We start from the raw sequence: 23,634 nt of genomic DNA, 5'->3' as shown, positions 1-23,634 counted from the left end.
GTGTATCTTCTGTTACAATTTCATTTTTGAATGTATTTGTTAAAATAATAATGTTCCCTGTTCTTTTTCCTTTCTTTTTTATTTCTGAAGGTGAAGAGTGGTCCTACATATAACTGTACTGAATGCAGCTGTGTTTTCAAAAGTCTTGGCAGCTTAAATACACATATTAGCAAGATGCACATGGGAGGGTCTCAGAGTTCAATTGGCTCTACTGGAGAGACATCTCGCATTACGGTACATGATTTATTTTAAGTGTCTTTCATTTAAAAAAAAAATTGTTTCTATATTTATGTGGCACCATTAGCTAGATCTCTTCACAAAGCAATCAACAAATCCATAGTAATAAAAAGACCTGTGAAAATCTAGTTAAAAGTAAGAAAAGAAAGAGTTGTTTTTTTTTAGTTTAGATTTGAAAGTACATGTGAGTTTTCATAGCAATCATACTTTTAGCTGAGTTAAAGGCATTCCTAAGGTTGTGTGTAGGTCAGGGGAAGGAAACAGCACATGCATGTATTTTATCCCCCTCCTCTGACTGCATAAAGAGCAGATGCAAAGTACATGGCTGCTTTTGAGCATGTGCACTTTACACTAATTACGTTTCAAAGAGAAACTACCTGTGTAGTTCTGATTTGAAACTTTGCTGCAAGTAGTTGCAGCAAAAGTACCCATATAGTTTGTAACAATGCGGGCAATTTAAAAATTGCCCTCTGAAAAATAAGCAGAATAATTTTTTTTACTGCCATTGATGCCTAATGGAGCTATTGGATAGCATAAAGAAGAGGTGTGGCATGATTAACATGGTACATGAGTAAGAAGACAAGCAGAAGACTTTTAAAATACCTGAAGAGGGATAAGAAGTTTAGAATAGTTTTAATTAGGATAAGTTTTATATGAATCTAATTAAATGTACAAAACAGTAGCCTAGATAGTTGTTAATTAATTCAGTCCCCTGACACGGGACCATGTTTCGCAGAACCTCATCAGAGGGACAAAGGCTGACTTTAAAACTGTAGAATGCAATCTGTGTTAAATGAGATTGACCAGGCAAAAGAAAGGAGAACTGTTTATGGACCCGTACCGGGATGAGGTGTTAGCAGGACTTGCATAGATTTCCTGCTAGGAGTGCTTGAAAAAACATTGCTCTGTTCCCAAAGGTTTATCGCCGCAGTGATTAAACAAGTAGAGAAAGCACTGGAGGAGTAGCTGAGGAGCCGCACCAAAACCCACTTAAGGAACAAGAAGAAATACTTGATGGTTAATAACCAGTATGAATTGCCTGTAAAATTTTATTTTAAAGCCGGGCAGCGCCATCCCGAGGCGGAAATCCTGTGGAGCAAGTGTATTCAAAACATGGAAACATGGCTTGAAGTAATTCAGTGATCAGGTGCATAACAATTTAAACCCAGTAGCACTGAGCCTTCCGAATAGGTGCAACAGGGCCATGTATCTGTGTTTTCAGTGTTTCCTACTGGTGTGATTTCTGCGTATTGGTCCACCATATCTTTTGTAATATATGTACAACACAGGTGCTTATGAGAACACCTGAGACAAATAACAAAAAATATATACAATAAATCAGCACAATAAGCGAGAGTAAATTCCTCAACTAATGGGGTATAATTATATACAAAAATCTAGCAGAAGTTGTCAACTTTCCTGGAGAAGAATCTCCGGCCTTCCCAAATGGTGAGACAGCTAAGCAAGTTCTCGGATTGGAGGCAAGTCAGTACTGGAGATCCCTATCAATGTGAGATTTGTCTGTCCTGCTGTCTGTTCAGTGTCAGCTCTCTCAGCAGGGAATCTCTCTGATTGAGGGTATGCTGGGGTTATATATGCCTTTTTTGACTACACATGCTCAGAAGGGATCCCTTTGTTTAACTTTCCTGAAATATTGCCAAACCACTGATGATAAAAACTTACTGCATAAGTTCTCTGGACCATTCTAAAATGGTAAATGTCTTATATTTTTTTCATATTCCCTATTTGTCATAAATGTTATATGACTACTACCTAAAATATTCTTTAAACTTAACATAATCTATAATTTCCCAGCATATAGCCAGATGGACTCAGGACCAATGGGTATTGTGCTGTCCTGATAGCAGATGGGAAACGGAGTCAGATTTCAAAGCTGACATCAGCCTACATATATCCGTGCAGCATGCTTAGCTCTTCAGTATTTCTCTGTCTCCCATAGCAGATGCAGACACTATCCAAAAGAGTAGTGTAATATTTACAAGAAAGAAGAAAATTTACCTTTAAGAAGAGAGCCCCGCTTCTCTTGCGGTGAAACCTAACGTTCCCTTCCCCAGTTGAGACTTTCCTGAGGTCAATTCAATATCCCTCAGAGGTGAGCTTTAGTCCGCCGGCTGATTCCCGGCATGGACGTTACCCCCAGGGTGGCTGAAAGGCAGCAGGTGCAGATTTGAGCGTGGCGGTGAAGGTATTTCCCTCTCCCCCCGCAGCTGGAGACCGCCCGGCACACGACCAGTAAGCACCGAGACCAGGTAAGGTAGAAACCTTTTCTTCTAAGTCTCCAGTCTCCAAGGCTCGAACAGCTGTACCAACTTTCCTCCAACGAGGTTTAAATCGGGTTGAGCAACCTTCTTCTGGCTAGGCCCCGATCTGAGAGGGCTAGACTGAAGAAAAGAGGATACTCAGAGCCGGTGATAGATACACTCCTCCGAGCACGCAAGTTCTCCACATCACTAACATATATCAGGATCTGGAGAATCTTTGAAACCTGGTGCGATTCTCACAGCACCAATTCGCATACCGCACAGATTCCTATCATTTTGGACTTCCTACAAGATGGACTTCAGAAGGGTCTCTCCCTCAGCTCCATCAAGGTACAGGTAGCAGCACTGTCTTGCTACGGTCCCAGACGTGATGGCAAATCCATTGCCCAGCACCCAGACGTTTCATGCTTCCTGAAAGGAGTTAAACACATTCGCCCGCCACTGAAGTGGCCAGTGCCCTTGTGGAACCTTAACCTGGTATTGGAATTTCTAGCGGGATCAGCCTTCAGGCCCCTTCGAGGCCTGTCTCTCCGTTTGTTAACCTTGAAGATGGTGTTCTTGCCGGCTGTGTGTTCAGCACGCCACATCTCAGAGCTACAAGCACTATCCTATCATGATCCATTTCTTAGAATCACTCCAGAGGCTATCCATCTTCGTACAGTTCCTTCCTTTTTACCCAAAGTGGTCTCCCACTTTCACCTCAACCAAACCATATCCTTGCCTACCACGGAAGGTTTGAAGAAATCGGAAGAAGGTGGAATACTACGTCATCTCGACATCGGCAGACTGCTGTCCAGATATCTGGAAATGTCAGAAGCAGTACGAAAGACGGACCACCTGTTCGTCCTGCACAGCGGGAAGAAGCAAGGGGAAGCGGCCTCACGGCCGACCATCGCCCGCTGGATTAAAGAAGTTATCAAGGCAGCCTACGTAGAGGCAGGAAAACCACCACCTCTACAGGTCAAGGCTCATTCTACCAGAGCACAATCAGCTTCTTGGGCAGAAGCTAAGCTGCTGTCGCCTGCAGAGATATGCAAAGCGGCGACGTGGTCCTCCCTCCATACCTTCTCCAGATTCTACCGTCTGGACGTTCAGGCCAGGGAGGACACAGCATTTGCGAGGGCAATCCTAAATGGTCCTCGGGCAGCCTCCCGCCCACTCCGGGAGTAACTTTTGTACATCCCATTTGTTTTGAGTCCATCTGCTATACGCTAGGAAATGTTAAGATTACTTACCTGGTAATCTCCTTTTCCTTAGTGTATGCAGATGGACTCAGCATCCCGCCCGGCTGCCGGTATACATGGGGATTCGCTGACTCACGGTAAGCCATGTTTTGCTTATAATAGGGCTTCCACCCTGCCGGGTGTCGACGCCTTCCGGTTGAGAACACTGGCGGTCTCCAGCTACCATCAATTGGTCAGGGTAATCCTGTTGATTAATCGATCGGTCAGTACACATATGGCTATAACAGCTTTTGCAAGGAAGATTACTGAATTGCTTCACTTCCTGTGGGGGTATATGTACCCGTGCTGACGTCAAATCCGTCTCCAACTGCTAGCACGAGCACACTATACCCATTTGTTTTGAGTCCATCTGCATACACTAAGGAAAAGGAGATTACCAGGTAAGTAATCTTAACATCGTTAGATAACGTGCAAACTAAATGGTTGGTTACTCTCAACATCAAATCTCTGTACACTTCTATTCCTCAGGATGAGGCATTGGAGATTATAGAATTATATTTAAATAAGAGAGAGTGACCACATCGTATACCCACAGAATTCATTTTGAAATTAGCAACAATTGATTAAAAAAAATTTTTTTTATTTTTCAGCAACAATATTTTCAACAAATTTCAGGCACAGCAATGGGGGCCCAGTTTAAGAGTACAAAAAAAGTCTTTGAACTTCAAGTGAAATTGCCGCTCGATTGAGATTTGTATAAGAAGAAATTATCAGTTTAAAAAGATACATACAGAGAGTGGTATCATCATTTGGTTGAAAATCATAGAAGATTATCGTAAAGTGAAGGAATTTTTTAAGAAAAATTAGTCAAAAAAATAAGAGGTTGTAAGACCCATGATTGTAACAACTGGTTGCTTAGATTCTACAAAATCAGATTCTTTACCAGTACTGAGGTCTTTTCCTCTTTCAAAAATTTTTTAAATTATAAATAATTTTTTTGATTAATAAAAACAAAGGATAATATTTTAATTGTTTAATATAAAATTTCATTTACATATGGTGGAGACTTAAAAATGAACGATTAATGGTTTCAGTATACTAGTCATTGTTTTTTCATTTACCAGAAACTAGTTACTCCCTAATTTGGAAGACTGTTCCCAAATATAACATACACAATTTAAAACAAGACAGCTTGAGAACAAATAAAACAGTCAAATAAACCCACCCAAAGCAGTAACTTCTATCTAACCAAATTAGTTAAATGCTTCCTGAAACATGGTTCCATATGGGCCACTTATAAACAAACTGAACACTCTAGGTATGGGCCCTAAATTAACTGAAACTGGTTGGCTGGTAAGTGACAAAGGGTAGTGGTAAATGGAGCACATTCTGATGAAACAGGGTTTACCAGTGGTGTGCTTCAGGGAATTGGTCCTCAGCCTAGTTTTCTTCAACATTTTTATCAGTTATTCATGCAGAAATGTTTGCCTTTTTTGCAGATGATACTAAAATTTGCAACAGGGTAGACACCCTGGAAAACATGAGGAAGAATTTAGTGAAGCTTGAGAGATGATCTAAAGTTTGGCAACTAAAGTTTTAATGCTAAAATATGCAGGGTCATGTATTTGGGTTGCAAAAACCCATCGGAGCAGTTGGGGTACAAAGTAAGAGTGGGATCTGGGGTTGATTATATCTGGTGATCTTAAGCTGACCAAACTAGATAATGTGACAGCAAAAGCCAGAAAGATGCTTGGGTGTATAGGGAGAGGAAAAGAAAGCAGGAAAACGGAGGTGATATTGCTTCTGTATAGGTCTCTAGGAAACCATATCTTCAAAAGGATATAAAGCAAATGGTGTCGGTCCAGAGGGTGACTACTAGAATGGTTGGTGGTCTTCGTTGTAAAGCAGCAGGGACAGACCTAAAGATCTAAACATGTATGCTTTGGAGGAAAGAAGGAAAAGGAGAGAAATGACAGATATTTAAATACCTCCATGGAATAAATGCACAGGAGGCAAGCCTCTTTCAACAGAAAGGAAGCTCTGAAATGAGGGATCATGAAATGAGGGTGAAAGGGGCTAGATTCAGGAGTAATCTAAGGAAATACTTCTTTACTGAAAGGGTAGTAAATGGACAATGGAAAATCCTCCCTGTGGAAGTGGTGGAGATGAGGACCGTATCAGAATTCAAGAAAACTTGAGACAAGCACAGAGGATCTCTGAAGGAGAGGATGGGACAATAAAGCTGAATATTAGATGTAGCTGAGCAGATTGGATGGGCCATATGGTTTTTATCTGCCTTTATGTTCTATGTATCAGATTCCCTACCCATGTGTCTATAACACAGAGAATTTTTAAGTTGAATTTCTCAGCCAGGTCTTTAATCAAAATCATTTGGCTAACATTAAATTGTACATTCAGTAATCCTACTGAACAATCTAAGAACTCGATCTGAGACATACTTGGGACAGAAGGGAAAATGGAGTTAAATTTCTAATTGGACTTTTCCTAAACATCTTAGGATGACATCTTCCACAAACCCTCCAAGTAAAATGCATTCCAGCAGTCAGACACATCCTACTGAAAATTTCCTCCCAACAATATATACCATTCTATAAGGTAGTAAATCCATTCTACTTGGTTGCAAGAGAGGTAACGGTGGTGGGGCCGCTTGGCAATAGTGATCATAATATGATCAAATTTGATTTAATGACTGGAAGAGGAACAGTGTGCAAATCCAAGGCTCTGGTGCTAAACTTTCAAAAGGGAAACTTTGATAAAATGAGAAAAATTGTTAGAAAAAACTGAAAGGAGCAGCTACAAAAGTAAAAAAAAAAAAAATGTCCAAGAGGCGTGGTCATTGTTAAAAAAATACCATTCTAGAAGCACAGTCCAGATGTATTCCACACATTAAGAAAGGTGGAAAGAAGGCAAAACGATTACCAACATGGTTAAAAGGGGAGGTGAAAGAAGCTATTTTAGCCAAAAGATCTTCATTCAAAAATTGGAAGAAGGATCCAACAGAAGAAAATAGGATAAAGCATAAATGTTGGCAAGTTAAATGTAAGACATTGATACGACAGGCTAAGAGAGAATTTGAAAAGAAGTTGGCTGTAGAGGCAAAAACTCACAGTAAAAACTTTTTAAAATATATCCAAAGCAGAAAGCCTGTGAGGGAGTCAGTTGGACCGTTAGATGATCGAGGGGTTAAAGGGGCACTTAGAGAAGATAAGGCCATCGCGGAAAGATTAAATGATTTCTTTGCTTCGGTGTTTACTGAAGAGGATGTTGGGGAAGTACCAGTAATGGAGAAGGTTTTCATGGGTAATGATTCAGATGGACTGAATCAAATCACGGTGAACCTAGAAGATGTGGTAGACCTGATTGACAAACTGAAGAGTAGTAAATCACCTGGACCAGATGGTATACACCCCAGAGTTCTGAAGGAACTAAAAAATGAAATTTCAGACCTATTAGTAAAAATTTGTAACATCATTAAAATCATCCATTGTATCTGAAGACTGAAGGATAGCAAATGTAACCCCAATATTTAAAAAGGGCTCCAGGGGCGATCCGGGAAACTACAGACCGGTTAGCCTGACTTCAGTGCCAGGAAAAATAAGTGGTAAATGTTCTAAACATCAAAATCACAGAACATATAGAAAGACAAGGTTTAATGGAACAAAGTCAGCATGGCTTTACCCAGGGCAAGTCTTGCCTCACAAATCTGCTTCACTTTTTTGAAGGAGTTAATAAACATGTGGATAAAGGTGAACCAGTAGATATAGTATACTTGGATTTTCAGAAGGCGTTTGACAAAGTTCCTCATGAGAGGCTTGTAGGAAAAGTAAAAAGTCATGGGATAGGTGGCGATGTCCTTTCATGGATTGCAAACTGGCTAAAAGACAGGAAACAGAGAGTAGGATTAAATGGACAATTTTCTCAGTGGAAGGGAGTGGACAGTGGAGTGCCTCAAGGGACCCTTACTTTTCAATCTATTTATAAATGATCTGGAAAGAAATACGATGAGTGAGATAATCAAATTTGCAGATGACACAAAATTGTTCAGAGTAGTTAAATCACAAGCAGATTGTGATAAATTGCAGGAAGACCTTGTGAGACTGGAAAATTGGGCATCCAAATGGCAGATAAAATTTAATGTGGATAAGTGCAAGGTGATGCATGTAGGGAAAAATAGCCCATGCTATAATTACACAATGTTGGGGTCCATATTAGGTGCTACAACCCAAGAAAGAGATCTAGGTGTCATAGTGGATAACAAATTGAAATCGTCGGTTCAGTGTGCTGCGGCAGTCAAAAAAGCAAACAGAATGTTGGGAATTATTAGAAAGGGAATGGTGAATAAAACGGAAAATGTCATAATGCCTCTGTATCGCTCCATGGTGAGACTGCACCTTGAATACTGGGTACAATTCTGGTCGCCGCATCTCAAAAAAGATATAATTGCGATGGAAAAAGTACAGAGAAGGGCTACCAAAATGATAAGGGGAATGAAACAACTCCCCTATGAGGAAAGACTTAAGAGGTAGGACTTTTCAGCTTGGAGAAGAGACGGCTGAGGGGGGATATGATAGAGATGTTTAAAATCATGAGAGGTCTAGAATGGGTAGATGTGAATCGGTTATTTACTCTTTCGGATAGTAGAAAGACTAGTGGGCACTCCATGAAGTTAGCATGGGGCACATTTAAAACTAATCGGAGAAAGTTCTTTTTTACTCAACGTACAATTAAACTCTGGAATTTGTTGCCAGAAGATGTGGTAAGTGCAGTTAGTATAACTGTGTTTAAAAAAGGATTGGATAAGTTCTTGGAGGAGAAGTCTATTACCTGCTATTAAGTTCACTTAGAGAATAGCCACTGCCATTAGCAATGGTTACATGGAATAGACTTAGTTTTTGGGTACTTGCCAGGTTCTTATGGCCTGGATTGGCCACTGTTGGAAACAGAATGCTGGGCTTGATGGACCCTTGGTCTGACCCAGTATGGCATTTTCTTATGTTCTTATGTTCTTAAATGACAGTCGAGGCCATGCAAAGGGACACGCCAAGAGGCAAAACCCCTTTTGCTTCATCCCCTTCAGTGGCAAGCTTGCTGGTGAGAAATCTGCTGCTTCCAGCAAGCTGGTGTTTAAACAGAGCCAGGCTGAAAGTGATATCAAGAGGATAAATGGTGCAGACTCCCAGCTGCAGGGAACATGGATAGGATACCTGGACCTCAATGCTATCAACAGCAACAGAAAAGTCCAAAGAAGGGAGTGCAGAGAGAGCAATCCAACGCTTTCCTCACCGGAGAGTCTCGAGGGAATGCTGGCTGTCTTCCCCATACCATATCAGAATTTCACTGTTCTCGTCGTGTAATTAATCACCCTTAAATTGTTTTTAGTTTGAATATTTAGTGATTGATATTTTTTGATGCTTGTCTCCTTTTGAAGTTGGAGCTACAGTACATGATGCTTTGATTAAAACATATATGTGTTAAGGAGGGCAGAAGAAAATGTTTTTTGTTTTGACTGGCTTAAATGTTTTCTAGTTCTGTAGAGCGTTATTGTTGTTCTTGTTAATTGCTTTAGATATCAAATGGTCTAACTTTGGCACCAGGAAAGAAGTAATGGCGAAAGAGGCAACATTTGATATCTAAAGCAATCAAAAAGAAGAAACGCTTATATTATATGACATCTCCCTGATGCAGATATTTGAAACATGGACCCGTGTTGGGGAGTTCTGTCATGTTTTACTTGCACATATAAAAAAAAACAAAAAGGAAAATGTTTGACATTTGGCTGATTAAGCATAAGGCAAAGAAGTTGTTTGATACTGGGAGTGCCTATTATGATGGCCACAGTAGATGATTGTGAAAATTTGACTGTTGGTGTGCATGTTAATACATTCCCTAATCCTTTTGCGCCTTTAATATATCGTCTTGATTAACGTTATACATTTTTTTTTAACTGCTCTTTGTTTATTGTTTTGCCTCCTAAGACTCCACTCCCAAAAACTGTCTCCGCCTGTACTTTAGCTGTAGGCCAGCAAGGACAACAAGTAGTGACAGATGTCATCCAGCAGCTTCTAGAACTATCGGAGCCAGTGCTAGCAGAAAACCATCAGTCTCTTCACTCAGGACACCAAATCAGCATTGCGGTAGAAATCAACAGAGACATTTTACAGGTGGGGAAAGTTTACATAATAAAAAAAAAAACAAAACACTCAACTTTTATTTTGCAGTATTGATATCAAACTATGTGCTTCCATTTTAAAACTCATCTTTTGGTCAATGTAATGTGCTTTCATTTTGGCATTTCTATCTATCTATCTATCTATCTATCTATCTATCTATCTATCTAGGTGTTTTATATACTGTCATTCCAAAAGCAGATCACAACAGTTTACAAAGTCACTTCAGTGTGCAGGGTCAGTGAGCTCCAGGCCTTAGTGACATATCCATCTTATACTAACTTTTATCATGACAGGGTGGTCTTGCATACGCACCCTAAGTTCCGGCCTAAGGTGCTGTCAGACTTCTATCCTAACCAGTCCATTGTCCTGCCAACATTCTTTCCCAGGCCCCTTTCGCACCAAGACGAACGAGCACTGCACAGTTTGGACTGCAAGCGAGCCTTAGCCTTCTATCTGGAGTGGACAGAAACCGATAGATAGTCAATCCAACTTTTTATTTCTTTTCATAAGAATAGGTTGAGCGTTGCTGTTGCCAAAAAGACACTATCCAGTTGGCTAGCAGATTCCATCTCCTTCTGTTATGCCCAGGCAGGACTGTATCTTAAGGGTCATGTCAAGGCTCATTCTGTCAGAGCCATGGCAGCATTGGTGGCCCACTTGCGAGCAGTTCCCATGGAGAAGATTTGCAAGGCTGTGATGTGGAATTTTCTCCACACATTCACATCTCACTATTGTCTGGATAGGGCTGGCCTATCCAGACAATAGTTTTGCCAGTCTGTCCTTCGGAACCTGTTTGAGGTGTAGCTCCCAGCTTTTCCCACCTAGGGCCCATTGTTTGGGTTCAGGCTGTCTCCCCACTCTGTTACCAACAGCACTGTTGTTGTGCCCTTTGGCACCTGGTTGGGTGTTTGTTGATCCCCTTTTTGTGTTGGGGAGCAGCCTGTAGCTAGGGATTCACTCATGTGTGAGGACTACCATCCTGCTTGTCCTCAGAGAAAGCAGAGTTGCTTACCTGTAACAGGTGTTCTCCCAGGACAGCAGGATGTTAGTCCTCAAGAAACCCATCCGCTACTCTGCAGAGCTGGGCTTCACCTATTTTTTATTTTAATTATAATTCTCTGTTACAAGACTGGAGAGGGACCCTGCATGGACGTATTTTACAGGGCTTGCTGAGCATGCTTAGTGTGTCTAGTCTAAGTCCTAGAAATTTTGACATAGTTTTCCGCATCGGGGCTTCATCTGATGATGTCGCCCATGTGTGAGGACTAACATCCTGCTGTCCTCTGAGAAAACCTGTTACAGGTAAGCAACTTTGCTTTCTAAGGGGCGGATTTTAAGAGCCCTGCTCGCCTAAATCCGCCCAAATCCGGGCGGATTTAGGCGAGCAGGGCCCTGCGCGCCGGTGAGCCTATTTTACATAGGCCTACCGGCGTGCGCAGAGCCCCAGGACTCGCGTAAGTCCCGGGGTTTTCGGACGGGGGCGTGTCGGGGGCGGGGCCGAGCGCCGCGCCGTTTTCGGGGCGTGTTGGCAGCGTTTTGGGGGCGGGCCCGGGGGCGTGGTTACGGCCCGGGGCGGTCCGGGGGCGTGGCCGCACCCTCCGTACCCGCCCCCAGGTTGCGTCCCGGTGCGCCAGCGGCCCGCTGGCGCGCGGGGATTTACGCCTCCCTCCGGGAGGCGTAAATCCCCCGACAAAGGTAAGGATGGGGTTTAGACAGGGCCGGGCGGGTGGGTTAGGTAGGGGAAGGGAGGGGAAGGTGAGGGGAGGGCAAAAGAAAGTTCCCTCCGAGGCCGCTCCGATTTCGGAGCGGCCTCGGAGGGAACGGGGGTAGGCTGCGCGGCTTGGCGCGCGCCGGCTATACAGAATCCATAGCCTTGCGCGCGCCGATCCCGGAGTTTAGCGGATACGTGCGGCTACGCGCGTATCTACTAAAATCCCGCGTACTTTTGCTGGCGCCTGATGCGCCAGCAAAAGTACGCCTATTCGCGGTATTTGAAAATCTACCCCTAAGTCTACAGAAGATTGTTATGGTAGTTTTCCAAGGTGAAATTATAAGGCTACAGAGACTGGCAGTTTCCAAGGTATGTGAATTGTATTTTACTATTTCTTTTTTTATTTGCAAACAGTACACTAAGGGGCTGACGTAATAAGACACACTTGACATTACCGCAGGTTATTACTTCTGTCTTAGGTCACATTTTCCCTCATTTTTTTTAACAGTAAGTTAACCATGCTTTTTAACAGATTTTTAACTCACCAAAAATGTGTGCTAAAACAGAAGTAAACACCAGTGCTAAAATTAGTGCAGATGCATGCAAATCCCATATAAAAGAAGGTATTAACTATTCCCCAGCAATGCATAGAGGTGAGGTAAAGAGTAGACAGCAAAAGGCACATTTTCTTATTGCTGAAAATTTAGGTAAATCCTGGATCTGAACAGGAGTAAAATTTAACTTGCATTTCTGATGGCCAATTTGATCTGTTGCTGTGCTCAAGTGGTAGGTTCTGGCTGCTTCTATCACACTGGGCAAAGTAAAGTATAATTTTGGCCACCAGAAATTTGAGTTTACTCCAGCTTGGACGCAGGAGTTTAATTTCCAGCATAAGCTCCGAGGGAAGGCATCTGTAGTTGAACAGTATGCTGGTGCTGTGTATCGTGACGTTTACTTACTGTTCAAGTTTTGGTGCCTGCTCCAAAGAGCTTACAGTTGGTTCAGCTACCTAGGAGCATACCCCAGAGAACATAGATTTTACTTGCCATGCCTTGCCAGAATTGGATGCAGAATGCTGAAATTGGATGCACAGTGCCAAAATTGGCACTCTGCATCCCATTTGGGCATATTCTTACATACAAGGCCATTTTGGAAAGGAATGGCAAGTAAAATCATAGCATAAGCTCTATGGGGAAGGCACCAACAGCTGAATAGCAGGCAATTTGGCACTTAAAAAAAGTAAGAAAATCTGTACTGATGCCCCCTCAGATTTTTTATGCTGGAAATTTAGCAACTGTGTCTGAGATGAATTAAACTTGCTTTTCTGGTGACCGGTTCTGTCTGTTGTTGTTGTGCCCAGTGTAGTACTCCACCTCAGACTCAGGAAGGAGTTAAATTTCCAGCATGCATTCTCTTGGGCAGGCATCTACAGCTGAACAAAATATAAGCTTTCCTGGAAGGGCACTTACAGCTGAGCAGTATGCCAAAGTTGGAATGCATAGCACCAAAGTGCTTACTGTTCAGCTGAAGGTGCCCACCCCAGAGAGCTTACATTTTGTTTTTCTATATTGCATGACTCTTGGTCTGAGATAGAGTAAATTCACATTTCTGTTGGCCAATGTTGTTCTATTGCTGTGTCCAATGTGGTAGGAACAGTTACCCACTACGATATGGGTACAGCAATAGAATAACATGATCAATTGAAATGTGAGTTAACTTTTACACCACTTCAGACCTAAGAATTCGATTTCCAGCATTGGGCCAGCTGAAGCAAGTTTGATTGTCCTAGCCATACACTCCCTCACCCCCCAACAGAGCACATCTACAACACAATTCCTCCCCACCACACACACAGGGGTTAGGGGAAAGGGGGCGTGGGCTACAAAGTGGACAGTGCAAAGGAGAGAGTGCACATACCGACACATGACTCCACCCCACAGCTCCCCATGTTGGACAGTGCCAATCTTATATAGTGCCAAAGTGCATTCTGTTTGGCTGTAGGTGCCCATCCAAGAGAGATTAGTCTTACATTTCACTTGTAATGCCTTGCCCAAATGGTCTACCATTCGAGATTGTTCCAAAGTTGGGATGCACATTACCAGTCTTGCACACAATCAGGACAATACAGAACTGTGTGCTCCATTTAGCCCCCATTTTGCTGCATGTTTTTGATGCGCTATTACTACTCCTTATACTGTAAGGGGTAATAGCGCGTGGAAAACGCACCACCACCCCCCCGAAACTAATAGCGCTCATCACATGCAAATGCATGTTGATGAGCCTATTAGTTAGTCACCTGAAATACAGAAAGTAAAATGTGCGGCCAAACCGCACATTTCACACTCAGAAATTAACGCCTGCCCAAAGGCAGGCGTTAATTTCAGACGGCACTGGGCAAGTGTACAGAAAAGCAGAAAAAACTGCTTTTCTGTACACCCTCGGACTTAATATCATAACTATATTAAGTCAGAGGCCTCAAAAATAAAAAAACCCAAAACTTCTTTAAAAAAAAAAAAAAATCTGCCCGCGGGTTAGAAAACGGAGCTCAATTTTGCCGGCGTCCATTTTCCGAACCCGTGACTGTCAGTGGATTCGACAACCGATGCAGGTAAAATTAAGTGTCTGTTGTCAGACCCGCTGACAGCCGCCGCTTCTGCTAATAAGGAGGCACTAGGGATTTATTAGCGCCGGCACTAATTTAAATACTGTATCGTGTGCCCAAGAGAGGTGCCTGGGCGCACGTTGGGAGAGCGGGTGCTCGCCTCGGAGCGCCTGCTCTCCCGCATTTTTTTTTTTTTATCGGCCTGAATGCCTTCCAACTTTAAGCATCTACTTCCATACTCCATTTTTAAAGCACCTTTTAAAGCACTTTTCTGCATTAGTGCAGATTTTCAGTTTCCCTGTACGTACCGGATCAGTCCAGACTCCTGGGTTATGCCTCCGCACCAGCAGGTGGAAACAGAGCAAAACTTGACGAGCTCCTCTATATATACCAGGGTGCCACCCACAGCCTGTCAGTATTTCTCTGTTTCCAGCAGGTAGTGCGGGTGCATAGCTCACAGCCTGGTTAGAAAATTTGTTAAGGAAAAGGGGTTTTAGAAATTTAGAGGATAGCTAGGCAGGTTTCTTGTCCTTGTTGTTCTATCTAGCTTCCCTTAATTAAGTTTAAAAAAAAAAGGGGGGTTTGTTTTTAGTTCATTGAAGGCCCCATCAGTGCTCCCAGGAGGTTGTCAGGCTCTGAGAGGGCCATCCCTCCTGGTAGAGCGGATCGCTGGTGCTAGGGGTCGAGGATCTCGCCCTCCACAGCCCAGCCGGGGTGACACCGGGGAGCCCGGCTCACTCACCCCCGCCGGCCCGATTCAGAACTCGGCGAGGGACAGCGCAGGTGAGTTCAGTTTAAGAAAACCCCCCCCCCTGAAAAACCTCCCCTCCACTGCGGTGGTTCGCCAACCTTGGTTTTTTTTTTTAAGTTTTTAAGTTTCTTTTGCTTCTCCTTCGCGGTGCGCTTTTTTCGCGGCTTCCTTCAGTCGGCAGGGGCAGGCATGCCACGCGGTACAGCCTGCACGGCCTGCGGGTCCGGCAGCGCGTGCCTCTCCCGGGATGGGCTGTGTTCGGCCTGCATCCCGGGGGGCGAGGGGACATCGGAGGCGATTTGGGGGGTTGTGGTGCAGCGGACCTCCATTGCCTTAGCGATGGGGGCACGCTCCACATCAGGCCACAAGTCGGCACGGGGGGATGCGGCCTCTCCCGCCATTATTCCATCGGCCCCCGCGGTTTCTGGGCCTGCCGAGGAGCATTCCAGGGACACTCCCCCCTCCCTCTCGCCCCAGCGGCCCGCGTCGAGGTCAGTTTCCCCTGTGGGGTCCGCAGGGCGGGGGAGGGTTCGGGATTGCGATTCGGATTCTGAGGGTTCCTGCACCTCCTTTTCGTCGGATTTTATCCTGGCCATGCATAGGGCTTTTAAAGCCCGCAAGGCCCTTAAGAGGCGCTCCTCGCAGCAGGAGCCCATTGGGTCGCCCCCAGCGGCACCCAAGGGACGCCCACACACGGTGGACGTACCGGGCCCTCCTAAAGCTATACGTCCCACCCAGGGATGAAGTTGACACTTCAGACACATCGGAGGACCTGGAGGATCTGGAGGATCAGGAGAACCCGTCCCCGAGGGGGGCAGAGGGTGAGGATGGTTCCGCGCATGGTTCCGCACGACAGGGTCAGACCTCGGAGGGTGATGACCCGAGGGTGCTTCGCCTCTTCCGCCGGGACGAGTTAGCTCCCCTTATCCCTGCTATTCTGGGGGAATTGGGGATACTGGAACCTGCTGGGGAGTCTCGAGGTGGCTCCATGGATCCCGTGTTGTTGGGCCTGAGCGGTCCTCCCACAACATTCCCTTTTCACTTTTCTTCCACTGATCTACTTTTTAGAGAGTGGGATACTCCGTATCTGGGGCTGAAGGTCTCGAAGGCCATGGATAAACTTATCCCTTGCCGGAAGAAGCACTGGAGCTACTGCGGGTGACGAAGGTGGACGCGTCGGTCTCGGCGGTGACGAAGCAGACGACCATTCTGGTCACGGGTACCACGGCGTTGAAGGATCTTCAGGATAGGAAATTGGAAATCCAATTGAAGAAGATCTTCGAAGTCTTGGTGCTTGGGGTCCGAGCGGCGATCTGCAGTAACTTCGCTTTACGGGCGGGTCTCCGTTGGGTCCAGCAGCTCCTAGCCAACGAGGGTCTCTCTGAGGAGGAAGTCAGACAAGCCGGGGCGTTTAGAGGCGGTGGTTGCCTATAGTACGGATGCCCTGCATGATCTCCTCAGAACCTCGGCTCGGTCCATGGTGCCCGCTGTCTCGGCCAGACATCTCTTGTGGTTGAGAAACTGGTCAGTGGACGGGGTTTCCAAGTCTCGTCTGGCCTCTCTTCCTTTCAAGGGCAGGCTGCTGTTTGGGGAAGGAACTGGACGAAATGATTCAGCTACTGGGCAAGAGGAGGGGTTACCGCCTGCCGGAGGACAGGGCGCGTTCCAAGGGATCTTTCTCTTCTCGTTCCCGGTACAGGAGTAGCTGGAAGCCTTGGTCCTCTCGCCCTGGTTCTTCTTCTTCTTCTCCTTCCTTTCGGCCCGGAGGTGGTAGACAGCAGTCCCAGTCCTTTCGGGGGAGGCGTTTTGGCAGACCTGCCTCCTCCTCTTCCGCGCCGAGTGGCAAGTCTACGCAATGATGTCCGGCCGGTCTAGGTCTCGATTCCAAAGGTGGGGGGCAGACTGTCCCTCTTTTACGAGGCCTGGACCACAATCACATCAGACTAGTAGGTCCTTTCAGTGATAAGACACGGCTACGCGTTAGATTTTGCTTACCTTCCCTGCCCAAGATGTTTCCCCTCTCCTTGCGGACACCCGGACAAGAGGCAAGCGGTCCTTCAGACGTTGGTCCAGTTGGAAAAACTGGGGGCTATCGTTCCAGTCCCAGCCTCAGAGCAACGAAGAGGACATTATTCCATATATTTCTTCGTTGTCTCTGGAACCCGCGTTTCCACATGGAGACCTTGAGATCCGTGATCGCCTCAGTTCGTCCGGGTGAGTTTCTGGCCTCCCTGGACCTCACAGAGGCATACCTGCACATCAGGATCCGGAAGAACCATCAGAAATATCTCAGGTTCCTTGTGCGGGGAAAACACTATCAGTTCCAAGCGTTGCCCTTTGGCCTCGCGACAGCCCCCATGACTTTCACCAAGATCCTGGTGGTGGTAGCGGCCCACCTACGACGGGAGGGTCTCTTGGTCCATCCGTACCTGGACGATTGGTTGATTCGGGCCAAGTCAGAGGAGCTCCGCCTGTCCGCGGTCCAACGGGTCCTGCAACTCTTGTGCTCTCTCGGTTGGGTGGTCAATACGGCCAAGAGTCATCTTCAACCCTCACAATCTCTGGAATTTTTGGGAGCTTTATTCGACACACGTCTTGGCAGGGTCTTCCTCTCCTTGGACCGTTGCCGCAAGCTACAAGATCAGGTCAAGTCTTTTCTACAGATGCGGCTGCCAACGGTCTGGGACTCCTTGCAGTTGATTGACTCCATGACCTCGACGTTGGAATTGGTTCCGTGGGCTTTTGCGCACATGCATCCCTTGCAGTCGGCGTTGTTTTCCCGTTGGAGGCCAGTCTCTGCACAGTTCCAACTTGTGTTGCCCTTGCCGGCGGGAGCGCGTTCCAGTCTGCAGTGGTGGCTACGGAAGGACAAGCTTCTGCAGGGAGTATCCCTCGTGACCCCGGAATGGACAGTAGTCACTACGGACGCAAGTCTCTCCAGTTGGGGGGCGGTCTGCATGAGACATTCAGCGCAGGGGCAATGGTCGGCGACAGAGTCCCGCTGGTCGATCAATCGCTTGGAGACCAGAGAGGTGCGCCTGGCTTTACTGGCTTTTCTGCCCCTGGTCTTGGGAAAAGCGGTCAGAATATTATCGGACAATGCGACCACGGTGGCCTATATCAATCACCAGGGGGGAACCCTGAGCCGTCCAGTAGCTCTGGAGGCTCGGCTACTAATTCAGTGGGCGGAGAAGCATCTACTTCAGATCGCCGCGTCCCATATCGCAGGGGTAGACAACGTTCAGGCGGATTTCCTGAGCCGTCATCATCTCGACCTGGGCGAGTGGGAACTGGCGGACGTCGCTTTCCAGCTCATCTGCGACAGATGGGGACGACCGGCCATGGATCTGATGGCGACCTTTCAAAATGTGAAGGCGCCGCGTTTCTTCGCCCGCCGCAGGAAACCAGGGGCGGAAGGGGTAGACGCCATGGCACTTCCCTGGCCCACGTCGATCCTCCTGTTCGTCTTTCCCCCCTGGCCTCTCATAGGAAAAGTACTGCGTCACATAGAAAATTACCCCACAGAGGTTATCCTGGTGGCTCAGGAGTGGCCGCGAAGGCCATGGTTTGCGGACCTAGTCAATCTGTCGTTGGAAGCGCTGCTCCGGCTCCCGCCGTTATCGAATCTCCTACATCAGGGACCCGTCTGTTTCGATCAGGCGGATCACTTCTGTCTAGCGGCATGGCTTTTGAAAGGCGCTGTTTGAAAGGAAAAGGTTATTCGGACGCGGTGGTAGCCACCCTTCTCCGTTCCCGCAAGGTGTCGACTTCTCGTTCCTATATGCAAGTCTGGAAGGTCTTTGAATCCTGGTGCGTGCCTAGGTCAGTTCAACCTATCCAGGCTGCCATTCCTGATATCCTGTCTTTCCTGCAGGATGGTCTGGCTAAGGGGCTGTCCTGTAGTTCTTTGCGGGTTCAGGTGTCGGCCCTAGGTTGTCTGCGAGGTTCCGTGGATGGGCGGCCTTTAGCTTCCCATCCCGATCTGATACGTTTTCTAAAGGGTACAACACATTTGCGTCCTCCACGCGTGTCACCTTGTCCGTCCTGGAACTTAAATTTGGTGCTTAGGGCCCTGTGTCAGCCCCCCTTTGAACCATTGAAGAGGATCACCTTGAAGGATCTCACGTTGAAGACGACTTTTCTGGTGGCGATCACCTCCGCCAGGAGGGTTTCGGAACTTCAGGCCCTTTCATGTAGGGAACCTTTCCTACGGATTTCTGAGTCTGGGGTCTCCCTCCGGACCGTCCCTTCTTTTCTTCCCAAGGTGGTGTCTGTGTTTCATCTGAATCAGTCGGTAGATCTCCCAGCTTTTTCCCATCTCGAGCGTTCGGATGCGTCCTCCAAGGACGTGAAGAAGTTGGACGTGCGTAGGGTCCTCTTGCGCTACCTGGAGGTTACAAATGCCTTCCGGGTGTCGGATCATCTATTCGTTCTTTGAAGCGGTCCTAAAAAGGGTAATATGGCGTCTAAGACCTCCATAGCCCGCTGGTTGAAGGAAACAATCAATTCTGCTTATCTCCTGGCAGGTCGCCCTCTACCTTTGGGGCTAAAGGCACACTCTACTCGGTCCTAGGCTGCGTCCTGGGCGGACTTTCAACAGATCAGCGACCTGGAAGTCGTTGCACACCTTTGCGCATCATTATAGATTGGATGTGCGGGATCCCAGAGAGGGAAATTTTGGAGCAGGCGTCTTGAGAGCGGGCCTCTCCGTTCCCCCCCGCCCCCCCCCCCCCCTAAGTAGTGCGCTCTGGTACATCCCAGGAGTCTGGACTGATCCGGTACGTACAGGGAAAAGAAAATTAGGTCTTACCTTAGTTAATTTTCATTCCTGTAGTACCAAGGATCAGTCCAGAGCCGCCCGTTGTTTTTCTGCAGTATGTTTCGGAGAGTCCGCTGTGTTGGACGAAAGGTTTTTGTTCCTGCGGTTGACTGTCATTGCCAATTCGGTTTTTTGTTTCTGGGTCTGGTTTTTCTTGGGGAAAGTGACCCGTGGGTTCCCTGGTTGGCTTTTGTGTATATAGTTTAGTTACATGGGGAATATCCACTGCTTTGACATTGCGTAATACTGTCAGGTTGTGGATGGCACCCTGGTATATATAGAGGAGCTAGTCAAGTTTTGCTCTGTTTCCACCTGCTGGTGCAGAGGCATAACCCAGGAGTCTGGACTGATCCTTGGTACTACAGGAACGAAAATTAACGAAGGTAAGACCTAATTTTCTTTTAACTCACATTGTAGTTTTATTTATTTTTACTCCTGCTCAATTTGCGTCTCATTATTTTACTGCATTCTATAGTACCTCTAGTTGCTACCATGTGCACTGACCAAAACCCATGCTAAAATTTAACTCCTGTTTTAGTGCAGGTTTTATTAAGCGTTAAACAGATTTCAAAACCCAGTCTATTCCAGATCTGAAAACATAATGCTGGGTGGAAGACTGCCAGCTCACTGAATGGCAGGAGCCAGCTCTTGGATGCACTGATGTCCATGCCCTGATGCCATTATCCTGATCTCCCACTGCAGGGTCATAAAGTAAAACTTCTGTCTCAGAGCTGGAGCTCAAGTGTCATCTCAACGATGGCTTAAGTGCAGAACATCAGACCTCAGATTTTGTAAAAGCAAGGATTGCCTGTAGAGAAGAATAAAAAATATTCTAATATTGTTTCAATTGCTTTGCATCTAGTTTGTAAACATGTAAGTTGTAGTCTTTAAAGAGTATATTGTCATAAAAATCTGATTAAGTAATTTATTATAAGCTACTGTATATTCCTTGGTCATTCAAGGCCCAGACAAGTCTTTTAACATTATAAATGTATTATCAACCCTTTTCAGTTTGGCACGTTGACTCAGAAATCTGGAGCATAGGCAGGGTTTATTAGATTGCTATTGTAAATTGTGATAATAAGATCCTTGAAAATCAGTGAAATATTTAGTCAAGCCCTGAATACATTTTGGAGTTTGACATTTTTCTCTAATTTTTAGTATCAAACGGTTTTTATTATTATGAACATAACCAAAATGTAGAACCAAAAAGTAGGTCTGGAGAGGTGGTACACTGTCCTCTACACAGACCAGGCAATAACAACAGCTCCACAGTAATCTACAACTCCCCAACCCCCCCCCCTTCTCTAATTTTTTAGTTTATTGTTTTGATATATAATTGGGATCTCATAAACGTTATCTTTCACAAAATCACTATATTATAGGCAAGGTTTATGATCTTGAGACTAGGTTGCAATATTCTAGCCATTCTCTAGTTTTTGTATTGCATAATAATTCACTGTTGAGGACTATTACTTAAATATCTTCATAGATTTAATGTCAGATGAATATTAAAAGTCTATGTAAGTTTGGTACATTTTATCAAATATAACTTTTCTGACTTTTTTTAGTTTTGTTCCTTCTTTAGCAAGCACTAGAAAACAGCGGACTGTCTTCACTCCCGGTTTCAACTCATTCTAATGACTCTAGCCAGGTTAAGACTTTGGCATCTCCAGGCCACGATGATGAAATTCAGAATATCCCAAACCCTCCTTCCAATTCTATTGATCCAGGACAGGAAAAAGAACAAGAAAGTCCAGAAAAAATTGACAAACCAGAAAAAAAGATTACAAAGAGGAAATCACCATTTCTGCCTGGTAATATGAACATTAAGTTTTTTCAAGAGCCCTAGAGGTCCATATTCAGGCAGTTTGTCCAGCTAAATTCAGGACTTAACTAAACAAACTATATTTTTTTAAACTTCTATCACTTTCACCAGCTCTGACTTATCCAGCTACGTTATCCGGATGACAACTTAGCTGGATAAGTTGGAGGTGTTTTGAGGTGAGACTGACTTAACAAGATAACTCTGATATTCAGCGTTACCCAGTTAATTTATCCATATAAGTCTGGTTGTGCTACAAGACATTCCTACAGTTATCCAGATAACATTAATTTATCTGGGTATATTCAGCAGCACAGCCATGCTGCTGAATCCCATCTAAGTTATCAGATAACTTATCTGGACTGCCCATGGCTGAATATGGACCCCCTACTGTTCCATTAAAAGGGGTTGGTTTTTACTATCAGTAACTGAAAATAGTATTATATTTTATTTTAAATAAATATGCACTGATGTTGTCAAGGCAAGTGAACACAAATTTAGATTGGTGAGAAAAATTTAAATGCTATATGTATATGGCAAATGTTCATTCTTGTTCATTGATAAGCAGGTTGAATTAGCCATTGCATGTGGCTGACATCATCCGGAGTCACCGAATAGACTCATCCCTCTTAGCTAGTAGATCTTTAAGCTTTACTGAGCATGTGCAGGAGTTCCGAGCACAAGCATGGATGTGTTCTCTGTCTCTCCAGATACTTTTTCTCTAAAACCTTAAAAACTTCGATATTTCTCTATATTTTTCTGTATCTTCTTCATCTTTTACCTTTACTTGAATCGCTGTCTGCAGCACTCACAACTGCACTTTTCAGTACTCCTCAATGGGTCTGGCAGAAAGAAATCTACCATCCGCGGTTTCAAGGAGTTGCATCTGTGGTAAGACAATGTCCCTCACGGATGATCACGAGCTGTGCTATTGATGCCTGGGACTGAACTGTGATCAGGCAACCTGCTTCAGCTGTGGATGGATGTCCCTGTGATCCCAACATTCCAGGGCTAGTAAAATTGAGTTGTGTAAATCTCTTTGGAATTGCAGCAAATCCTCTTTCCACAGTGAGGTGCTATCTGCGTCATTAGGTAAGGAGTTGAGCAAGAGCTCCTCCAAAACTCCACCATCGGCACAGGCTGAAGCCTTGGAGTGGAATGAGCCACTCTGAATCAAAGACCAAACAATATTAATCTCTGGGGCTGTTAGCGCTTGCACTGAAGAAGCAAAAGGCCTCGAAGCAGGATGCATAGGTACCATTAATGCCTGGCATTTTAGCATCGACACAGCAGACAGCACCATTGGTGCAAGGTGTGTTGGTGCGCTTGACGAACAACGTATCAATAAACTTGGCACACCATGTATCTGATCTTGCAGTGCACCGGTGCATTTGATACATTTTTCTCTTGCATTCATCACATAATGCATTGAAGCTTTCAACACACCCTGATACTTCAGTGTTTCACAGACCCAATTCAGTGCACAACCCATTAAGCATAGCGCAAGAAGATGTGTAACCATCTTTATATTCCTAATGCATATCTTGAAGAGACATTCGAGCTTTGTGCTTCCGTTGTCTATGCAGCTAAAAGGGTGCCCAGTGAACCATTTGAAGAAGCATTCTACCACTGCTTCCAAGCATTTGACCACCTCAAAGCACCAGGCACTGCGACCCGCCCCCTACCCCCCCAAGCCACAATTGTCATATCAAGTCTTGGTGCAGATTCTTCATGCTGCTCTATCTACATAGCTGTATAATGGTTGCTTTCAAGTAGATGCAGAAGGGGATTTGTCATCTCTAATTGTGTCAGAGCAAACAAAGATAATCGATACTCCACCCCACTACACCGGCACATCGCCCAATCACTCCAACCCTCTCGAAGCAATCCTCAACACATAAGGACTGGGGGCAGAGCACGGGATCTCCAAGACACCGCTCTCCATGGAGAGAACAGATCGTGGTCCAGTCAACATCGTACATTCTGACCACAGCTCTACTGGTACCATATCGCACTATGACGTACCCATCGC

The 23,634-nt window shown here is 45.3% G+C and overlaps 1 protein-coding gene across 1 annotated transcript in view; it reads left to right on the top strand.

Annotated features, from left to right (window-relative positions):
- Positions 1–23,634, top strand: part of ZNF236 (zinc finger protein 236) — a 531,902-nt gene that overhangs the window by 143,459 nt on the left and 364,809 nt on the right. Inside the window, 3 exon segments of the mRNA XM_029590848.1 lie at positions 91–234; positions 9,700–9,885; positions 21,366–21,594. Coding sequence (XP_029446708.1) covers positions 91–234; positions 9,700–9,885; positions 21,366–21,594 — 559 coding nt within the window.

Source organism: Rhinatrema bivittatum, chromosome 2, assembly GCF_901001135.1.
Source record: "Rhinatrema bivittatum chromosome 2, aRhiBiv1.1, whole genome shotgun sequence".
Lineage (NCBI taxonomy): Eukaryota > Metazoa > Chordata > Amphibia > Gymnophiona > Rhinatrematidae > Rhinatrema > Rhinatrema bivittatum.
This window is presented reverse-complemented; position numbering and strand designations above follow the sequence as displayed.